This window comes from Martes martes, assembly GCF_963455335.1.
Source record: "Martes martes genome assembly, chromosome: 7".
In the NCBI taxonomy this organism is placed as follows: domain Eukaryota; kingdom Metazoa; phylum Chordata; class Mammalia; order Carnivora; family Mustelidae; genus Martes; species Martes martes.
The window spans coordinates 48,574,487-48,596,548 of record NC_137894.1 but is presented as its reverse complement, the minus strand read 5'-3'; the positions used below and the strand labels follow the sequence as shown (position 1 = coordinate 48,596,548).

Below are 22,062 nucleotides of genomic sequence, written 5' to 3'. Positions count from 1 at the left end.
GTCTCCCAGTGGCCTGGCAGTCCCTGCCCGCCATCCCTTGCCTCATGATGGGCCCCAGCCTTCCCTCTCAGACCAGACTCTGCCCAGCACTGAGTCTGGTGGGGGTGGGAGGGGTGGGGGCTGGCAACTGGGAGCATGTGGTCCTCCAGCTCTGGGCTCAGAAAATCTACATCCTTGTGTTTCTTCCCCATCATGCCAGCTGAGTGACCTTGAGTATGTCATTGGTCTGGAGCTGACTACTCTTCTTGAACATGGAAATAATATTAGAAGATAGCATGTAGAGCTGCTGTGAAGATCAGAAGAGTCAAGTAAATGGAAACTGGGAAGCGTCATTCCACTGTCAAACACCAGTGTCCCCAGACCCCAAGCCAGGGCTGGATACAGAGCAGATGCTCATCGAATAACTGAAGCACAGTGGTCCCCAACTGGGGGCGATTTTCATATCCTAGGGGATACTGGGTGACACCTGGAAACATTTTTATTTGTCACAGTTGGGGAGGGGTTGCTGTGGCGTCTGATCAGCTGAACAACTTACAGTGACAGGACAGCCCCTACAGCAAAGACTAATCTGGCCCCAAATGTCGGTGGTGTTGGTTCCGAAGCCCTGTTGTCGACAACCAAAAGTGTGAAGTGGTATCCGTAGGTACAGACATGGTTTGTTGTTCTGGAAAGGTAAGAGTCACGGCCGGGAGGCTGACCATCAGGATACCACAGTGACCAAGTGCCACGGCCACCAGGGTTCAATGAGAGTGTCACGCCCACAGGTGGGATAAGTCGAAAACATTTTATTTCAATTCTATCCTTGGGAGGCAGCATAAATAATCACAGAAGACCACAAAGGTCAATGGGGGAAGAAAAAAAAGGTCCAGAAGTGTGAGGAGGGATGAGAGCAGACACTGTCTAGCTGCAGGGGGCGGCGGGCCCGGAGACCCTGCTGTAGCTGGCCGAGAGGGTGGAGGGTTCTTGGAGGAAAAGCCTGAGGGCTGGGGCTTTCCCTGCCCAGGTGACCTGGAGGGGCTGAGGGCGCCCCAGCCTCTGTGGAGGGACGTTCTAGAGGGTGGCCTCGGGAAAAGCAGGTGTGGGGTAAAATGCATCTAGTAGATCCTAGCTAATGAGAGAGGAGTGGACACCCATTTCTTGACCCCCAGGCCAGATCTCGCCCCCAGAACTGTGACTTTTCTGACAGCAGTGTTTACAGACTCTGTGGATAGTGGGAAATGATGGGAGCAGATAAGGAAACAAAAAAGAAAATGCGTAGAAGACCAGATGAAATATGGCGTCTCAGAGAGTCCTGTGACCTTGGGCCACGTCTGTGTCCTCATCGGCAACATGGAGAGAAGGCTCCCCACCTCTTGGAGCAGATGCGAGGCTTGAATGAGGTCCTACGGGTCAAAGAACCGTGTAAACTTTAAAGTGCTATACGGACATAAGGGGCTGTGGTCCTTCTACGAGTGTAAGGCTGAAAGTGGCTGAGACGGAAGTGGCGAGGGACAGGTGCGGGGCGGCCCTTGAAGTGATCAGACCCCTTCCGCCCTGCCTTTCCCCAGGGCCGAGCTCCCCCTTCTCAGCCCTGGCTTCCAGGGGGAAGGGGCCTCATTGGGAGGGAGTCCCCTGGGGAGGGAGAGCACAGGGCGGGGGCGGGGAGCACTGGGTGGGAAGGGCCTCAACTGGGCAGTGTGGCACGTTGGCACTACTGGTGTTGGGCAGATGGTAGCAGTGGCTTCCAGTTTTCATTCTCCACAGAGACGTGGGCACAGGGGATGTCCCCATGCGACTGGCATCTTGATGCGGGGGGAAGGGCCCAGGCCCGGAGTCTGGACACGCTGGGTCCTGGTCCTGGGTTGACTGTTGACCTTCTGGGTGACTTAGTAAGTCACTTCCCCATTGCAACCCTCAGTTCTGTCCTTCGTAAAATGGGGACTCTATTCCCTACCCTGCCTACCTCACAAATTAAACGGGAAACGGGTGTTCCAAGAGCTTTGAAGAGAATCATGGGAAGGCAAGGGGTCATTATGGCCTTGGTGAGCAATCCTCTTAATTCCCTGAAGACAAGAGAGAGGGGGCAAGAGACAGAAAGGAGCTGGGCTGCTTGCAACCCTTGTCAGGTGAGCCAGGCTTGCGGGGCTGTTAGGGAAGGGAGGGAGATGCGGGGAGGGGAGGCAGAACAGCCCAGGCCTGTAATCCAGCCCTTACTGGGCCAACGGCAAGGGTGCTGTGAACCCCGGCAGGGAGAGCCGAGATGTCCCTGCAGTCCCTTGGCAGGGGAAAAGTTCAAGTTCTCCGTCTACTGGGGTCCTGGATTCGCCCTCTGCTCCCTGATCCATTGTGGGTCACCCCGCAAGGAGTCCATGGTCTTCACTCCTCCAAGGGGCCTCTGAGGCTCCTGGGGTGGTGGGGAAAGGGGGGGTCTCCAGCGGTGGGTCTCCAGGAGAGGCTGGGGACTTTCCCAGCAGGAGGTCGAGAGGTCAAAGGGCAGCTTCCAGTCCTCAAGGTGGCAGGTGGGCGTCCTCAGGCGGTCCCCAGCTCCAGTCCCGGCTCTGTCTCTGGGGGCGCTGGAGAAGGGGAAGTTAAGGGGCGTGTGGAAACCGCGGAGAGATCAGAGGTCAGCTTAGAAGGCAGCCCTGCTGAGGAGCTAACAGTTCTTGGGGCTATTGCGCAAGTTTTTCAGCTCCAGCTGCAGCTGCCGAATGCGGATGTCCTTCTGGGCCAGCTCCTCTTTCAACCGCCGGATCTCATCCTGCTGCCGGAAGAACATTCGGAGGAGCTGGGGAGGACAGAGAGGGGCGGCGGCGGGCGGGAGAGAGCAGGTGAGAAGGCGATTTCGGGAGTGGGTGTCGCGCCTGCCCTGCCCCTGCCCACCGCAGCCTCTGCCCTTGTCCCCGGGGCCTCCCCCCCACCCCTGCTTTAGTGTCCCCAGAGGCTCTTGTCCCTGCAGCATGCCCTTCTCCAGACCCAGCTCACGGCTCCTTCTTCCCCTGGGAGCCCACTTTCCCAAATACCTGGAGCTCACCCTTTAAGGGTGCAAACATAATACTCTATTTACCATTGTGAATGGGAACCTTTCTAAAATGCTTTGTATCCTTCTCTTCTTAAGGAAGCTCAGATACAGAACGGAAGCCAGGTTTTTGGCTGCGGGGGGTGACTGTCACAGCAGCCAAGGTGCGCACTGCGCAGAGATTCCCGGGAGGCTTGGGCATGGGCAAAGCAGAGGGATTCGACAGCCCTTCACTGGGACAAGTCCCTGGATTAACCAGTCTCACCCCTTCCACCAGAAAACAGACTGCCAGATGCCTGCAAGACACTGAGCTCTGTGAGACAGCGGACCCCGTGAGGAACCCCAGCCTTGAACTAAATGTTACTGATGCACACTTGTGGGGGTCCTCACACTCCTGGGTGTGAACTGCACGTGTTCTTGTAATTGTATACTTAAGTGAGATAGGATAGGCACTGATGAAATGGTTTGAAAATGTCCCCATGAAAACTAAGTTGCACGCATTAGATAAAGGGGATGCTGATGGAGTTGCTCCTGAGTTCGGTGCCCGCCGTGTAAACATAAGAGATCAGGAGCAGTGTATATCTTGCTTGTCCCATAGTGGTGACCCAGCTGTATGTGCTTGTCAAAACCCACGGAACCGCATACTACAAAGGATGACTTTTACCAGCAGGAAATTATACCCCAATAAATCTGTCTTAAAGAAAGAAAAAACGGGGGTCAGCTCTGAAAAAAAAAAAAAAGGTGATTTATTTGTGAATAACATAGCAGATTCCCAGCCAGGAATCTCCTCAAAGAGAAGTCTTGGTCCTGCATCAAAGTGGGATTTATGTATGTATGTGTTTATTTTACTGTGTCAGTGTATGTGCTGTCAAAGTGAGCACTACTTAGTTAATGCATTAAAGGAAAATTAATGGTTTGAAGAATATCTCTATCATTTTGATGATTCTTTAACTGACTTTTTTTTTTTTTTTAACCAACAAATTGGTACTGGTTACATCTTTTTGGAGGGATGATGTACTTTTTGCCCCTGCACTCAATGATCCCACACACTCCTGTGGCTTCCAAGTTCTGAAAATTCCTCTGCATAATCTTTTGGTCAGCTTTTGTTTAAAAAAGCAAAACAAAACAGTGTTATTGAGGTGTAATTCACATACCATAAATTCCACTCATTTTAAGTGCACAAGGAACTGATTTTTAGTAAGATTCAGAGTTGTATTAAGTCTCCTCCCCTGTATCAAGCCACCAGTTTATCTTCCCATGTAGACAATGTGTCCACCATTTGTAGTCCAGTTTTCTAACTGGTTGCTCCCAATCCGCTATGTTCTTCCCAAAAACAAAGTGCATAAGCTTTAGTGCAGACAGATTGTGACATCTGTGTTGCCTGCCTAGAGACCCTTGAAAATTTCCCTCTGGATCGTTTCTGTTCATAGAAACAAGTTGTAGCAAAATGTTACTTGATTACAGTGCTGCTCAACCCTGCCTCCCCCACACTGGGTACTAGAATGGAGCTCAGTCTGTTGTTATGGTCCACCTGGGCTATCCCAGCAACTCAGGTACCTTCTGCCTTCTCAGGTGATTAAAAAAATATTTTCTAAATGGAAAATGCCCAACAGATAATCGTAAATTGGTGTGATAAGAAACTTTTAAGATGGCCCCTGTGTTACCCCTCCCCTCAAGGGTGGGCTGGACTGGGTAACTTGCTTCAGATGAATAGAATATGGCAGAAGTGATGGGATGTCATTTCCAAGGTCAGGTTACAGAAAGACTGTGACTTCCATCTTGGACACCTTCTCTTGCTCACTCTGAGGGATGCCAGCTGCTATGTTGTGAGCTGTCCTATAGAGGGGTCCATACAGTAAGGACCTGAGGGAGGCCTCTGGCTGAAAGTCTGTGAGGAACCGAGACCCTCGGTCCAACAACCCATGAGAAAATGAGTCCTTTCGGCAGCTGTGTGAGTGAATTTGGCAGCAGATCCTTCCCCGGCTGAGCCTTCAGATGTGGCTGCAGCCCAGTTGCCAGTTTAACTACAAGGTCTCATAGAGACCGTGAACCGCGGGCATCCATTCTGAGCTACTAGGAGATAATAGATGTTTGTAGGTTTAAGTCACTAAGTTTGGGGGTGATGTTTTACACAGCAAAAGATAACTAATACAGGAAGCCCCTCACTGGGCACTTCGTTTGGGCCAGGAAGAGTGCTAGACCCTTAGGAAATTTCCTTTCTTATTCCTATGTGTTATTTCCTGTCCCCACTTCACCATGAGAAAGGTCAGGAAACTTGCTTGGGCCCAGCCGGGAGACGGCAGAGCCCAGATTCAGATACGGATAGGTCCATGTAGCCTTCTCTACTTCAGCTGCATCAGGCCAAGATCCTGGCTCAGGGCATGTATCTGTGAACCCTGGCCTGAGCCAAACTTGGCCCCTAGTATTGGCACCGGGGTCTGGAGGTACGGTGCAAAGGAGACTTTGGGGGGCCTGGGTAAGACCCAGCCACAGCTGCCCCTGAATGATCTGCCCCCATTCTACAGGGTGCAAAGTACTTTCATAAACACAGCCTCTCCCCCAACAAACAGGGGAACTGTCAGACCCCGTCCTTGCCACAATGCCAGGGAGGAAGGCCGTGCTGAAAGGCATGAGTCCAGGCTTCCCTCTTAGTCCGCAATTTAGAACTCCCATAACAGCAAATGTCAGCCCCTTTCTGGAATGAGACTGCGGGACTGTGTGGGTTAGTGAGGCCCGGGGTGGGTGTGGGGCATCAATATCCCTGCGTATCCCAGCCTCTATTTATTGGGGTCAGAGGCAACAGAAGCCAATAGCAGGCTACTTATGGTATTTGTCACAGAAAGAAAAATGCTCCAGATGCAGCCGGCTTAAAGGCCTGAAACCCATAATTGAAATGTAAAGGTCTCGCTCTTCCAGGACCCGTGGAGGTAATAACTTATATTCCTTACCTCGTTCTCTGTCCTGGGCGGGACATTCTCTAATAAATCTATTCCATTGACCACAACGCTCTTCTTTTCTTTGATGGGAGCCTTAAATACCATTTTTGAGGACTTCTTATAGCCTTCCTTCAAAGACATCAGCACTGGATCTACGGAAGGCAAGGGAAATGTTCATGCTGCAATTTGGTGGCGTGTCAAGGGATGGCATCTCTCATTCACACCATGCTTGACAGCTGGCCGAGTGTGTGTATGGGGGGGTCAAGTAGGAGGCTACACAAGGGGGCAATGGGTGAACCAGACTAAAGGCAAAAGCTGCCACCTCGAAGCCTCTCCTGGGGAGCCCACCCCTGGCATACCTCGGTTGATGCCCCCCAGCCATTCATCGGGGGTCAGAGCTGGCTCCGTGCCTGGTGTCATGGGGTAAATGTCTTCCTGGTAGGAATCCGACTGCAGGGGAGTAGCAGAAGAGAACCAAGAGAACCTCTGCTCTTCGGCAGCCCCTCCTTGCTGACCTGCCACCGTGCTCCTGCTGTCCTGCTCCCAAGCCTTAGCACTTGGGCATCTCCCACTTGGAATCCCCACCCTGCATTCATCAGCAAGGCAGACTGTCCCCACCCTAGAATGGTCCCCATCTGTTCCCCCGCCGCCCCCTAAATTGGGCCTGAAGACCCCAGTCCATAGGACTTTCTTCTTCTGGGTTCCTCAGGTTTTAGTCTGTGGCAAGCCAGCTAGGACTCAATGTGGGGGTCCCTCCGAAGCCCAGTGTGGCCCCACTCACCCTCCGGGGCACGATCATGGAGATGGGCTCAATGAGGCCCTTGAGAGTCACCAGCTTGTAGAAGCGGAACACCTCGCAGGCCGACACATCTAGCCCGTGCTTGGGCATGACCCCTGTGGATAGGCACACACAGCTCCATGGGGTCCCGGGGTGCCCCTGGCAGTGCCCCTCCTCCCTGAGCACTTAGGAGGCAATGACCTATGCACAGGGCAGCAGAGCGGCTAGGGGCTGGACTCTGTCTTGGGTCTCAGAGAAGCCCCTCAGGCCAGACCCAACTCACCAAAGTGCTTTAGAATTGGGGTCTTTTGTACCGGGGAAGAGCTACTGAAATAGCTGAGTCTATTCCATTCTTTGGATAGATGGAGCTCCTGCTGGTCTAGGGGAAGGGGCTTGCCTCAGGTCACAGAGTATGGCTAGGGCAGGGCCACGGAGCCTGTCACCTTCTAAAATAAACGGGCTTCCCTAAGCCTCTGTGTTTCTGGTCCTCAGAGAGAACGAAGGAGAGAGAACCTTCCCCCTTCACCCCCGAGCCTGAGCCTGCTGTTCTGTTGTACATCAGGGACTGACAGGGAGTGGGTGTGTGTGTGCATGCGTGTACTACCTATCCATGTGTGTGCACTAGCCATGTTCCGAACAGTGGCGTCTACTGTATAGCTACTGAGGAAACTGAGTGGTGTGGGGTTAGGAATGCAAGCTCTGGGGTCAGACACACCTGATTCTGAGTCCTGACTCTGCCTCTCCCTCTGGCTGGGAGATCTGGGGCAAACCACTAGGTCTCTTTGAGCCTCAGGCTCCCTGGCTGGTGAGAGGCGGACAGTATGACTCTTCATCAGTCGGTCAGAAGACTGAGCGAGAAGACGCTCGTTGACTGCCTGGCATCATCGTGAGCACAGATAACGTTAGCTTCTTTTTCCAAGATGTGAACCTGAGTTAAGGTTCCGGCTCTCCTTGACTGGAATGGAAGGCTGCCCTTCCAGATAAAGGAATTCTAGGAGCTGGAGGGAAGCCCTGTAAAGGTACCCAAGCAGGATTTAGAGCTAGCAGACCTGGCTTTGAATTCGGGCTCGGCCACTTAGGATCTATGTGACCTGCCTGAGGTGAGTTACTCAGCCACACTGAACCTATGACAAGTGCCTGGCCCTTGACAGATGCTCCACAGTGGCCAGAGGTGGGGGTGGGAGGAGGAGAAACAGTTCTCCTTGGTTCCTCCCTCCCCCATCTCTCTTCCTCAAGTCTTGCTGACCCTACTTCCTAAATACCTGCCTTCATCTCCCCATCTTCCTGTTGCCTCTCCAGTTAACATCCTTTCTAGGCTAAAAGCTCCTAGGGGCCTCTGAACTGGTCTCTCGGCCTCCCTCCTGTCCTTTCCAAATCCGTTCTCCCTACAGAAGCCAGAGCAACCTTAGACTCACATTTCAGATCACATCATTCTGTCCTATCTCCCACCCGCCCACCCAAGACAAAGAAAACCCTCCAGCGCATTCCCAGGAAAACCCAAACTCCTTCCCCTGTGTGATGGTTAACTGTATGTGTCTGTGGGCTCAGGTCACCCTCCCCAGGCTGGATGGCCATCATCCAATCCGCAGATGGTCTGAACAGAACACAGGCAGAGGAAGGAGAGAGTCACTCCTTTTTTCCTGCCTCACCGTCTGAACTAGGACAGCTCATGTCATCTGCCTTAGACTGAGATTCACACCATCAACTCCCCTGCTTCTCGGGTCTTTGGTCTTGAACTGAATGATACCACCAGCTTTCCTGGGTCTCCAGGAAGCCAGCAGATCATGGGACTTCTTCTTCTTCTTCTTCTTTTTTTTTTAAAGATTTTATTTATTTATTTGAGAGAGAGAGCATGAGCAGGAGGAGAAGCAGAGGGAGAGGGAGAAGCAGATTCTCTGCTGAGAGGATCCTGGGATCATGACCTGAGTCAAACGCAGACACTTAACCAACTGAGCCATCCAGGCGCCCCAATCATGGGACTTCTCAGCCTTCACAATTGTGTGAACCAGTTCCTCATAAATCCATGTATATATATTTATATGTTTTATATATATAGCATATTATGTATATTTCTGTTTCTCTGGAGACCCCATCACGAATACATCCTTCTAATCCATCCCATGGCATCTGGTCCCTGCCCTCAGCTCCAGATTCATGTCCCAACTCTCTCCCCATCTTCTGCTATATTACAGAGCCTATACTTAGTCACACTGACCTCCATTCTGTTTCTAGAACATGCCAGGATCATTCTTGCCAAGAGACTTTGCATTGACTGTTCCCCCTGCTGGCCCTACTCTTCCCTCTTCCTACTTTTCAGATCTCGGCTTAAAAGGCCACACCCACAGCCAGGCCTTCCCGGACCACCAGGTCCCAAACAGCCCTAGTCACTCTCTGTTCTATTGCCTTATTTGAATCTCTGCCTAGAATTTATGACCATCCAGGATTTTCCTTCTTTATTTGCTTATTGTCTGTCTCCCTTTAGTGGAATATGAGCCCCACAAGAGAAAGGCTGGGTTGACCTGGTAAGTGTTTGTTGAATGACTATGTGAAAGAGCAGGAGGAACAGGTGCTCTGCCAGGTGCTCTATCCAAGCTTTACAACAGCCTTACCTAAAAGGCTGATTTTCTCTATTTTACAGACAGAGAAACTGAGCCTCAGAAGGGTGAGGTATATACAGTTGAATCCGAATGTAAACTCAGGTCTGACCGCTGCTTTTTATTCTACTTGATGAAGAGGTGACAGTGAGGAGGTGGAGATGACAGAGGTGGGGAAGGCTGAAGTCACTGGGACCTCAGGTATATCTCTGGGCCACCATCTTGCTGTCAGTCACTGGGGTGGATTCTTGGGCCTTTCCAGCACTGATGACCTAGAAGCTGGCTCTCAGGTCCTATCCGTAACACCACATCCCCACAGGGAACAAGCCAGACTCGGGCTCCAAGGGAAGGAGAGAATGCAGAAGAAAGAAAAGGAAGTTGGAAGAAACTTCTTCCAACTGGGTGATTCCGACCCCGAACAGGGGATTGCTGAATGATATGTGATGCCAGTGTTCACTGACAGGAATGAAAGTTTTGCTGCAGGACTTTAGTGGTGGTAGAATGTGGGGTGTGAGGAACATCTCACCCCTGACCTCACTCACTCACGACGTTCCGTCAATTCCGGGCCCTCTGGGGAGACTGGGGGTGCAGTGATGGGGACCCACAGCCAAACGTCCAGTCTCTCGTTCTACGGTATCATAGCCCGGGAGAACTCTGGAGCCCTCCTTACCTAGGCCTTTCTGCGGGGCTGGGGAGCGGAACTCCATGAGGTAACTCAAGAAGGGCTTCTCAGTGCTGATCTCGTAGTACCGGATATTTCCGTCTCCCTGGGGGAAGGGGCCAGGGAAGGAGGTGAGGAGAGTGAGGGGTGGTCCCAAGGTCTGCTGAAGAAGCCTCTGATGTGTCTCAGGGGTGGTCAAAAGACCAGGAAGACCTGGCCTCTAGACCCGGGGCTGGCCGCCACAGGACACTGACAGGAGTGAGGGGGTTGGGGCGCCGTGTGTGGAGACAGCACTTCTGATACATGAGGCCACATTTGCCAAAGGGCGCCTGTCAGGTGCCTCAAATGCCCCCATGAGTCACTGTCCTCTACACTTCTGGCTCTGATCCTTATTCTGGTGTAAACCCCACCCCAGTGCTCCTCTGACATCATTCCCAGACGCTGAACCTTCAGTAGGAATGAATGGCAGACCCGAGGGCAGGTTTGGAAGGAAGGGAGTGAGAGCCTGAGGGGAAGAACAGAGAGGTTAGCCTGGCTCTTCTTATGGGGCAGGGCAGGAGCAGGAGCACAATGGGGGTGGGGTCTCCCACAGGCTGCCCATGTCTCCCACCTCCCATCTTCTACTACCTTTCCAGCCAGGTAGAGCATGTGGGTATCAGCATCGTAGAAGGGGAACAGGAGGCCTGATAGCCCATCAATTTCCTCCTCGATCAGGGGCATGGACAGGTCCTCCTGGGGGGGTAGGTAAAAACTGGTATCAGCTTATGTCCAGGCAGGATGGCACCTTACCTTCCCCGACCCCAGCAAAGACCCCAGAGTGACCACCCTTCCGTGTCATCATCCGACGTCCCTGTGGCTGACCTGGTCCCAGAGGGCGATTTGTCTTGTGTTCCACCTGGAGACCCCTGTCGTGAGAAGCCGTTTCATGTTTCCCAGGAACACCACCCGGTTCACTCTGTGGTTTTTACAGTTTGCCTCCTGGCAGGGACGGAGAGAGCTGGTAAGTCAGGGCCCCAGATGCTAGGCAACTGCAGTGGGCTGAATGGGGCTCCCAAAAGATAAGTCCAGGCCTTCATCCCTGGAGCCTGTGAGGGGTCCTTAACTGCCTTGCATTAGACAAGTGGGCCCCAAAGGTCATCATGAGCATCCTTGTGAGAGGTAAGAAAAAGGGAGGCGCTCCTGACACACAGAGGAGGTGATGTGACTCCAGAAGCAGAGACTGGGGTGAATGTGGCTGCAGGCTGTAGGAGGCGAGGAAGGGTTCTCTCCAGGAGCCTCCAGAGGGAGTGCAGCCTTGACTTTGGACTTCTGGTCTCCGGAACTGCAAGGGAAGCACCTGCATTGCTGTAAGCCACTGATGGGGGAAAATTCCTTACAGCGGAGACAGACTTATGCAGATGCCACGGAGCAAAGGGGCCCCAGGGCTGGGAATCCAGTCATCACTGCGGCAGGGGTGGGGTTGGGGGGATGGGAAGGGAGAGCAAACGTCAGCTGCACCAGGTGCTACCAGCGAGGTCTCTCCTCCAAGCCTCATGACAGTACCTGCTGGAGGGGAACTCTGAGGATGAGGGTGAGGCTCAGGAGCACAGGGGCCTCCCTGGGTCACTGCTCCACGACGTGCTTCACCTAGGGTTTCTTCTAAGAGGGCCATCCTCCGCCTCCTTTCCCCCCTGCCTCTCAGTTCATGACCCTTCCTCCTCCTCCTAACACATAACAGTCCTTTGTTGGGATGAGTCAGCATCAGGTCAGAAACCAGAGGCTGGTGGAGGAGCAGCGCGGAGACCCAGGCTGGCATCACTTCCGGTCCTGCCCAAGGAGGATAGCACCCAGGAGGGCCACCTCCACGACCTGTGTCGTGTCTGTGAGGTGGAGCTTGGGTTCTCTGTTCCTCTGCTCAGCACAGGCTCTGGGGGCCACTGGCTGGGCTTGAATTCTAGCCCCAACTATAACTGAGCTTCCACCTCGAACCCTCTCCAAGCCTCGGTTCCCCCGTGGGAAGCAGGAAGAGTAGTTGTGCCCACCTTAGTGGGCTGGCAGGAAGATTCAGGGACACAGCGAGCTCGGAGTCAATGCTGCTGGGTACTAATGATGCTAATAACTCTGAGTGTTATTATCTATAATGGTAAGTAGTTGATGACTTTCTGCTCTCGCAATTTCTGACTCTTCCAAGATAAACACCACCAGGTCAAGCATCAATCCTTTCTCGTGTAGGAGATAAACCTCATATTTGGTTCAAATTTTCCACCCCACCTAGCCCCGTGACTAGCACACAGCAGGTGCTCAGGAAGTGTTTGTTTCTTACTCCCAAATGGCATCTAATCCCTTCCCCACAGTCAAGACCCAGGAGACCCAGTGACCAAGCTGGAGCCAAATTCACCAGCAGCCTCCCCACTTGGAGTTGTCCCTGGGGCCCGTGCCCTGAGCCATCTCCCTCAGGCTCGTCCCACGCAGGTGGCTGGGCAGCGAGTCCAAAGCCCCCTCCTCCTGGGCCCATGATGGGGTTTGGGCAACACCCCGGGATTTGTGTGCTGAAGGGTGTCACCTGTGCTGCCCCTGAAGGAGGCCAGAAGAATCCCATCTAGGAAGAGGGGTACATTGGGGATGAGAAAGGGTACCGAGATCCCTCCTCACCCAGACCAAGGCAGGGTCCCTGTGAGTTAAGAACCCAGAACACAGGGGCTGGTCCATGGAGGTGCAGGCCAGGTGCGTGGGAGAAGGGGAGCCAGCACAGCTGTTTCCTCTAGGCCTGACCGAAAGCCACGGCCCAGATCCTGACACCTTCCCTTCCCCTCAAAGACTGTGGGGCTTCACCTGCAGGACACGGCCGGAGCGGGGCTCGATCACACGAAGCTTCTTGTCCTTGCACGTGGTGGTGAGCAGACTGCCGTCTGTGTTGAAGGACATGCAGAGGATCACGTCCGAGTGGCAGTCTATCATCTTCACGGGCTCACCCACGTCCAGGTTCCAGATGAGGACCTGCGAGGGTGGGCATGCCAGAGGCGTCTGTCCCCGGTCTGCCCCCGAGGGTCCTGGGAGAGACGCCCCATGCGGGGTCGGGGTGTGCTGGGAGGCAGGACAGGGGCATGAAACTCTGTATCGAAGGCTGAGGCTCCTCGTCCGGCAAATCCTCTGCCGTCCCTTGGCGGAGCCCAGCCCCAGCCTGGGGAGCAGCTCGGTTTCTGCTACTAGCGAGAAGGATTAATGTCCCTGGCCGGGGTCCCGTAGTTGGCACACCTCTTTGGAGGGCACGCCATTCTCCTCCCTCCAGCAACTTTGGTTGCTCCTTTTTCCTACCAAGAGGGCAGTAGTAGCCACTTCTAGATTTAAGAAGTGGCTCTGGAGAGGGTCTGGGCATTCTCTTCTAATCTCTTAGGGCCAAAGAAGCCAGAGAGGTAGCTGCTGTGGACCCCAGGAATGACAGGGTGCCCCGAAGATGCCCAGCCCTGTGGAATGAATGAATGGATGGATGAACAGACAGATAGAACGATGTTGGTCTACACGTTCAGGAGAGTAACAGTGATCCTTACAGGTGGCTCCTAAAGAGATCCCCGCCAGCGCCCCCCTCCCTTCAACACTGCACTGAGCTGCTCTGGCTACAGTGGCTGTCGGGCTGCTCACCTTGTAGTCATAGCCGGCACTGAACAGGATGTTGTTGGTGGTGGGGTGCCACTCAACCAGCCCCACGCGCCGGCTGTGCCCGTGCAGCTCCAGGAGAGCCTCAGTCATGTTCCGCTTCAAACCCCCCTCAGGAATCTCCCAGATCCGCACCTGCAGAGGGGGACGGGGAGCCGAGGCTGGGTGGGCAAATGCCAGGGGAAGCCCCTGCCGGCCCTCTCCCTCAGACCCCAGGCTCCCCCAGATCTGCACCATGGGGCACTCCCTGGTCGGTCCGGTGGACCTCAGTCAGGACTGAGGCCCGGGGGAGACTCCAAGGTGCCCGGTACACAGTAAGCAGCTTTTGGTGAGCGTTGTATTAAGTCTGCTTCCCTTCCCACACCCTTCTAAGAGCTCTGATCGCAGCCTCGGCAGCTCTGTTGGTTTCACACAGCCCTGTCGCTCACTCTGCTCCTCACCAAGGTGGACTCGAGAGCCCAGGAAAACCCAACTGGGAGGCTGGGAGGCCCAAAGTCTCTCCCGAAAGGTGAGGCTCCAAGGGGTGGAGACCATCTGATGTTTGGAGCCTGTACTAGGAGGATGGGCAGAGCCTAGACACAGCCGCGATCTGCAGTCTTGTGGAAGCTGGTGAAGAAGCAGAGAGAGGGGCACCTGGGGGCTCAATCGGTTAAGCATCTGCCTTCGGCTCAGGGCCTGATCTCCGGGTCCTGGGATGGAGCCCCAAGTTGGGTTCCGTGCTCAGTGGGGAGTCTGCTTCTCCCACAGCCCCTCCCTCTGCCTCTCCCCTTCGCTCATGCTCTCCCAAATGAATAAATAAAATCTTTTTAAAAAGGGGGGGCAGCAGAAAGAGATGATGAGTTGCGAGGAAGATGGGACACACGGAGGAGCAGAGAGCAAGACCATGCGGCGCCGGAGAGATAGTGAGCAGCCTCTCTGCCATCCTTGAGCACCTCCCGGATCACTGACATCAGCCCCGTGGGTTTCCACCTCCCAGGGGCCAAACGTTCTCTGCCTAGTTGCAACTGTTTCATCCACAGATGGGAGAAGAACCCTCTTTGCCTAGCCTTGCCTCCTGGTGGAATAAAATGATATGCTGGGTGCCCAAGTTTGTAAACTAAGTGCTCATGAGACCTAAGGAATTCTAATCCTTTTTATAATCATTGTCATCACGAATGCTATTGATTGTGCCCTGACCAGAAAGGAAAGAGTGCACGTCTCTACGGTGTAGGGCATCCTTGAAGCAAATCGTTTGAAAATCTGAACTCCACCCTTGCCAGTAAGGAGAAAAACTGGAAAAACAGCTTTGAGATACCATTTATAATTTTCTAAAGTAGCCAACTGGGAGGTGGGGTGGGGGAGAGCCAGTGCTGGCAAGATTGTACTGGAACTGGTGGATGAAATGGGCGTTGGTAGCATTATAAATCAGAGTCACTCTTTTGGAAGCAATCTGGCAATCTTTAGCAGGAACCATGAAGACATTTATGTCGTATTCCTTGATGTGGTAATTTCACTCTGAAAATCCGATAGAAGCAAAAATCTCCATGCATGAAGGTATTCACCGCCACGCGGAAAATTTAGAAATACTAAAGTGACCAACATTAGGGAAACAATTTAAAACGTCGTGTTATTATGCAATATTGGCTGTTCAGTGATAATTCTGAAGCCTATGAATAAACGTGGAACTCTAAGGGCAGTCCTCGGAACAGGGGGGATGGCTGGGAACTGGGGGTGCCCCCGAGGCGATTCCTGTGGTGGTTTCCCTTCTTGTTGTGTTCCCCGAAGACCCAGCTTTGCACATCGAGACATGGGAGGCGTCAGGGTGAGAAAGGCAAGTTCAATCAAAGTTTGGGTTCGCCCTTCAGTGAACCCTTCTCAATTTAAAAAACACGGCCATGGGGCGCCTGGGTGGCTCAGTGGGTTAAGCCTCTGCCTTCGGTTCAGGTCGTCATCTCAAGGTCCTGGGATCGCGCCCCGCATTGCATCGGGCTTTCTGCTCAGCAGGAAGCCTGCTTCCCTCTCTCTCTCTCTGCCTGCGTCTCTGCCTACTTGTTGTCTCTGTCTGTCAAATAAATAAAATCTTAAAAAAAAAAAACCACACAGTCAAGAAAAAGTTTATAATTAGGGGGCAGTTTAAAACATGTTTCCGACATTGCAGTCCCCTGTGGTTGCTGCAGTTCTCCACAGAGAGCTGGTGGCTGGGGGAGGGTTGGGGGAGTGAGGCGACACAGAAGGGACCCAGCAGGACCCATGGTTTTCCCTCAGCGGGCCCTGTACAATGGCATTCCGAGATGAGGTCTGATCTGGAAGTGGAGGAGAGGGTGGGACAGGGACCCGTGTAGATGACTGTGTGGTCACCAACAGTCCTCTTGTTCCCCATGCACTAGAGGAAAATAACCCTTGAAAAGAGGAGACCAATGTTCTGGTGGGATATGCACACGAGGACACATGCCCACGTGCACACCCTCCCCTGCCCCTGTTCTTCCTCTTCTACCCGAAGGGAAGCTGTTTGTTTACATGTATTCTTCTGGAACTTGCTTTTCTCCTGTAATAGGTAGCACGCATCTTTCCACCCTGGTACCCCTGGATTGACCTTCTCTTAGTGAGCGGCCGGAGGGACATCTGTTGCCTGACTCTGCCATGATGGCTTAACCACTCTCCATTTACAGACACCCAGGCTCTGCCCACCTTTGTCCCTCTTACAAGTCACTCTATGCAGAACAGCCCTGTAATATGAGTTTGGGTGCCAATACTCCTAGGGCGTGTGCCTCCAAGTGGCTTCATTTTTTACTAGTTACTGTGAGACTGTCCCCAAAGCTGTCCCAGTTTTCGCCAACAGAGTCTGAGAGTGCCTCTTTACCCACGGCTCCAACTATGTCTTCAGAAATGGACTTCTGCCTACCCAACAGGTCGAGAGTGCCATCTCACTACCCGGGTTTGCATTTCTTTGCTTCCCAGAACTACTTGGCATCATTTTCTGTGTTCCTCGTTGGCACTCGAGGAGGGAGCTCTAGAAACTTTGGACTCTAGAGGATGAGACTTTGCGGGTCAGAGTGACAGGCCGGTGTAGAAGCGTTTGGAGTTGAGGACACCTTCTACTGTAGCTCGAGGACAGCTGACAAGTGTGTACCCATGAACACCGAAGCAGTCGGTGCCGAAATGTTGACTGAGGCAGGAGAGCGGCCTCTGGACTTTGAGAAAGATCTCCGAAACAGAGAGGAGAGACTGATTCGTTCCACACTCCCTTCTGTGAGCCAGACTCCCGCTAGCCATGGGGGTCTCGCTGAGCCGGCCCCGTGCCTGCTCTTGAGCAGGGAACCCATAGACACAGAGCTGGAGGGGCCTTGAATCCAGTCTTGCAGGGGTGGGGGGCGGTCAAGGGTGGGAGGGTCCGGGAAGAACAAGGCTAGAAGACAGCATGTTGGCTTAAGTTTGAAAAGAGAGCGGGGGGAGCGGTGGGGAGGAGGAAGGAGACGGAGAAACGAGCAGCGCACAGGGGTTTGGGCACGGTGGGTGGGGAAAGCGCAGGTGGGTCAGCCTGACCGGTGTGGAGCAGGCTGGCAGGTAGCAGAGGAGGCCGGAAGCCATTGTGTGTCACATCCAGTCACCGAGGACTGAGGAAGTTCTGCTTGGGCGAGTCTCAGGAAAAACCCTTCTTCCCGCAACAGCCTAATTCCTGAGTGTCCAGCTAACCGAGGCTCATCATCCCTGGGTAATGCCCCCATGCCAGGAGAAGGCAGAGGCACAAGGGAAACCGTGAAGTGAGGGTCCACGCAGGCTCTAAGCCCCCTCACTGGCTGGATGATCCCGGAACACCAGGTGACCTCTCTGAGGCTCAGGCTCCTTGTCCAGATAGCGAACAGAGATATGCCCACCATTTAGAGGCGTGTGGGTTAAATGAAACTGGGCTCCGTGTCCTTGTGAGTCGGAGGCTTTCTAGCCAGATAAGCTTACTCGTTAGGAAGACAGCTCTGCCCAGGAACCCAAGGGCTAAGCCAAGGGGCTGGGGAGGGCAGGCTGCGTCTGTGCCCTGGTTCAGGCTCTGAACTGGATCCAAGTCTCAGGGAGCAGAGGCCCACAGCGGGAAGCCCAAAGAGCAGTTTTCACCAAGAACTGTTAGATGTATGATCTACTGCTACAGCAAATAGTTGGCCATAGGCACTCCGAGGTTCCCAGTGGGCCTAAGTAGCTGGAAAAGGAATTCCAGTCCCTCAGTATTCAAGGGATTTGTTTGAAGCAAAGAGAGGATGGTTGTGGGAGGAGCCCTGTGGATCTGCTCAGAGGCCGTTTCAACAGGAAACTTGATAGGGCCAGACAAACCGGATTTCTGGAAGGAAGGGGTGGAGAACTGTGGCAAAACGCTCCCTCTAGCAAGCCCGCAGGGCCCCTTCTCAGGTCCCTGGGTCAAAGTCAATCCAACAAAATATGCTCCGTGTCTGCCGGGGTCCCACATACTAGATGCAGAGCAGCTCACGGTTTCATGGGGGAGACAGCAGATTGTGCAGACAAGGCTAAGGCAAGATGGCGGATAAGAATGGTTAATAAAACTACAAAACCAGGGACGCCTGGGTGGTTCAGTCGGCTGGGCGGCTGCCTTCGGCTCAGGTCATGATCCCAGTGTCCTGGGATCGAGTCCCACATTGGGCTCCTCGCTTGGCGGGGAGCCTGCTTCTCTCTCTGCCTCTGCCTGCCACTCTGCCTGCCTGTGTGCTCGCTCGCTCCTCGCTCGCTCTCTCTGACAAATAAATAAATAAATAAATCTTAAAAAAAACAAAAACAAAACAAAACAAAACCCGAAACTACAAAACCAAGTGTCTCTGCCCTTGGGGAGGGGTCAACAAAGTGAGAGCTTTGCAGTCTGAAAAGCTCTGTTCAAATCCAGGCCCTGACAGGCAGCCCAATGCCTTCCTTCTCCCCTGGATTGAACCTGACACCTTGGAGAGGCCTTGTTATTCCTGCTTATCTATCCCCCCAAAGAGAGCAGCTCCCCAGTGTGGGGTGTCTAGACATCACTCTTCTGGGGGCACCGACAACCTGCCAAGCCATCACACTGGACGGCTGACTCCTCCATACAGGGGTGGGATCTTCTAAGTCCCACCTTGGCCTTCCGTGCAAGGAATAGGGCCTGGCAAATCCCTTTGGAACTGGAGCCAATGGAAGAATCCTAGAAGCCCGGAAACCTTGCCATCATCTCAGCAGCCGGCTCGGCAGTGAGTCAGCCCCCCGACTTGGAGGGAGCCCGCCAGTCCTGACTCTGGCCGGTGGTGAGCTGGGTAGGTGGGGATTCACCCCGGCACTCCTGGTTTAGAAGGAGTGGGGGATTTCTCTCTTGGATTTTGAGGTTCACCATTCAGCTTAGTCCTTCTTTTGGAAACCAGTGACTGAAGGCCTACGCGGGGCTCAAAAAGCAAAGAATGAGAAGCAGTGGAAGGCACCCTGGGTGTCTGACTCCAGCTCGCTGACTCCCCAGGGGCCCTAGAGTTCTCAGTAGACAAGAAACACGAACCATTGTGTATTCGTTCGGCTCTGATGCTAAGCCCAATACGAGCTCCATTTGACAGGAGGGCAACCTGTGCCCAGAGAGGTAGAGAAACCGGTTCAAGGTCACAGGCCTGGGAAGTGGCAGAACCTATAGACCCATGGACTCCTGAGCCCAGCAGCTGCTTAAGGACAGAGGCACACTGCCACTTGCTCTGCAGTCCCAGGTCTGTGGGTGAGGCCTTGTCAGGCTGTCAACCTCTCTCGGGCCACTGTCCTTCCATCTCTGAAAGGGGCATGGTGCTCCCTTCCACTTCCAAGCAGTATTGGTTCTCTAATGTGCATGTGTGTATGTGTGTGTATGTGTGTGTAGAAGAGAAGGGCAGGGTGGTGGGTGGTTTCTGGCTGCTTCCTGCAGGGCTGACATCCTGCCCCATCCCACTCCCAGCTCCTTGGGGAGGGGCATGCTCTCTGGGAGGTGGGGGTGGGCTGGGAGGGCAGCCTTTGGATAAAAAGTGGAGGAAAAGCTGCTGAGCTCAGTCCACCAGGGAGAGGGGCCTGCCTCCCTCTTCCCTCTGGGACCACTCGTTCCCTCTCCTTAGATGTCAGAAACTTCTCCCTTTCTCTGCAGCTGCTGGCCCTCTGGGAAGGCTAGGAGCACGCGGCTGGAAGCCCGTAGAGCCTTCCCTGCCGCCTGCCATCCACCCTCCCTAGCTGCCGCAGAAGCTATAAAAAGCACAGTCGTTCAACAATAGGTGACATCACCCAGTGGCGGAAAGAACTGGATTCTGCCAGATGCCAGGGAGAGTTATGGCCCCTACCTCTCCCACAGGACAGGAGCCCACTGGGAAAGGGCCTGGGTGTGTGCCCCTGGAGCCCTGGGGGGATGGGGTCAGACTCCTGAGGCCCTCCTCATGCTCTGAGGAGGGGAGGGCATGGGGCATGGATCTCCCTGGAGGTTTTTCAGGGGTGGGGGGGTATAGGAAAGGAGCTGGGGAGCAGAGAGGGCTTGCTGGCTCCCTTCAGTGTCCAGGCAGAGGGCAGTGGAGGGGTGGGGGTGGGCAGAGACATGGAGACCTGCGTCAGACCCACTTCAACAGCGACTCCCCAGCTCCCATGAGGAGCACAATGCCTGGCACTTTGTTCTGCTGACTGACCTAGCCTGGTTCTGGATGTCATGTCTGCTGGGCAGTAAGTTGACCATTTGGGCCAGCACGGGTTGAGGGAGGCCGTCTCAGGGGCTTGCCCCTCGAGGCGCTCTCATGGCAGCAGGGATGTCAGTCCCAAGAGTGCTCGTGGTGTGGACGGGCCTCCTCACCTGAGCTGGGGAGCTGTAGGCTCCTTCCCCTTCCGTGCCACCCCTCCCAGCCCTGCGGAGGATGCCTGCCCCCGCCGTGTGCCCTTGGTGGGTGTGCGGGCCGGGCCGTGCTCGGAGAAGCCTCAGAGACGTCGAAACCGGGTGGTTGATGGACCCGAGCTGCCAGCCCTGCGTGACTGCGCCTCAGTTCCCTCATCTGGAAACCCAGGACCATCGGTGAGGAGCTGAGGGGTGCCGGCCCTGCCTGTGCCCGCCTCCACGTGGGACTGCAGGCCTCAAGGACCTTCTCCAGGAGGGGCTACTCCAGCCTGGGGGCCTGTTAGCTCCACTGGCCCTGAGGCCGGGTGAGACCTGATGGGGCTAAGCTGGGCTCTGATCTGCTGCTTTAGGACCAGCTGGACCAGCGGCCAGAGCCACAGCTTGGTTCCTCTCTGGACCAAAGACTTAATCCCCTTCTCTCTGGCTCCGTGGCCCCTGGCCAGCCCTCCCTGCTGTGCCCCCAGGCCTGGGGTCCTTTCCCTTCATCTCCCACCCCTGCCAGCCATGCTCCTCCCCAGGTAACCCCCTCCTCTTGGCCAAACCACATCCCAGAGCTGGTTTGGCTCGGGGCGCAGGGTGGTGGGGCCCTCCTCCACAAAGGCAGCCGTGACCCCCACCCTGGCCCATTAGCTCCCCTTCCCTGATCCCCGGGGCATGCAGTGTCCCCTACATATGTTGAGATCCTACCCCCTAAGCTGAGAGTGTTGGGAGGTGGGGTGTCTGGGAGGTGACAAGGTCATGAGGTGGAACCCTCAGGAACGGGGTTAGTGCCCTTATCAGAGAGTCTCCAGAGAGACCCCACACCCTCCTGCTGCCACGTGGACATAGGACAAAAACAAGGCCCTCCCCGACCATGCTGGCTCCTGATCTCGGACTTCTGCCTCCAGAACTGGGAGCAGTGAACGCCTGCTATTTACAAGCCCCCCAGCCTGGTGTTTTGTTACAGAGGTTTGGGGGCTGAGACCCTCCCCCAAGGTCTGTGCCCTCTCCCCGGGCCTCCTTCCACATCTTCTCTGCCAGCAGCTCTGCTTCCCCAGGGCCCAGCTTTCTCGAATTCCCTCCCCCCAACACGAATCCCACTTCCCCAGCGCTAGCCCTCATCTGACCTCCACGGCCGCAGTGACTTCAGTCTGTGTGGACCTTCAGCACGTGGCGTGTGACCCTACCCTTTTACCGGTGGTGTTTCTGGAGAAGGACAGAGACCAGCAGGCACAGTGTTAGGTACAGACCCCTTTTCCTCCTCACGGCAACTGCCAACGGCACATCTCACCACTGCTGTGACACGGAGGTGGAAAACTGAGGCCCAGAGAGGGCCTCAGTTGGTTACCCAGCGGGCAAGTGGGTAAGCTGAGATTTCACCCTGGTCCTTGAGAGCCCACAGCCGAGATCTGTTTGAAGAAGGCCACTCCCGGGAGCGCGGAGGGCACACTGCCGTCCTCCAGTCAGTGTGTGCGGACCTGAAGACAGCTGCTCGGCTAGCATGGTGGGCACCGGGGCCTAGCACTTTTCCTGAACCCACAGTGTGGACACCTGGTTTATTAGCCGGGTCCCTGGAGAAAAAGGCACCTGACTCACTCCCGGGTGAAATAAGGTGCTGAGTGAGAACCGGGCAGGACCGTCTTGGTGAGTGACCCTCCCGGCCTTGCCCTCA

The 22,062-nt window shown here is 54.6% G+C and overlaps 1 protein-coding gene across 1 annotated transcript in view; it reads right to left on the bottom strand.

Moving 5' to 3' along the window:
• Nucleotides 1-766: 766 nt before the first annotated feature.
• CORO2B (coronin 2B) overlaps nucleotides 767-22,062 on the bottom strand; it is a 126,538-nt gene continuing 105,242 nt past the window's right edge. Inside the window, exons 4-12 of the mRNA XM_080807446.1 lie at nucleotides 13,583-13,732; nucleotides 12,776-12,940; nucleotides 10,826-10,942; nucleotides 10,592-10,696; nucleotides 9,974-10,070; nucleotides 6,713-6,825; nucleotides 6,291-6,381; nucleotides 5,944-6,083; nucleotides 767-2,764 (exon numbers count right to left, since the gene is read on the bottom strand). Of these exons, the coding sequence (XP_080663572.1) occupies nucleotides 2,633-2,764; nucleotides 5,944-6,083; nucleotides 6,291-6,381; nucleotides 6,713-6,825; nucleotides 9,974-10,070; nucleotides 10,592-10,696; nucleotides 10,826-10,942; nucleotides 12,776-12,940; nucleotides 13,583-13,732 (1,110 nt within the window). The 3' untranslated portion in view covers nucleotides 767-2,632. The remainder of the gene's footprint in view (nucleotides 2,765-5,943; nucleotides 6,084-6,290; nucleotides 6,382-6,712; nucleotides 6,826-9,973; nucleotides 10,071-10,591; nucleotides 10,697-10,825; nucleotides 10,943-12,775; nucleotides 12,941-13,582; nucleotides 13,733-22,062) is intronic.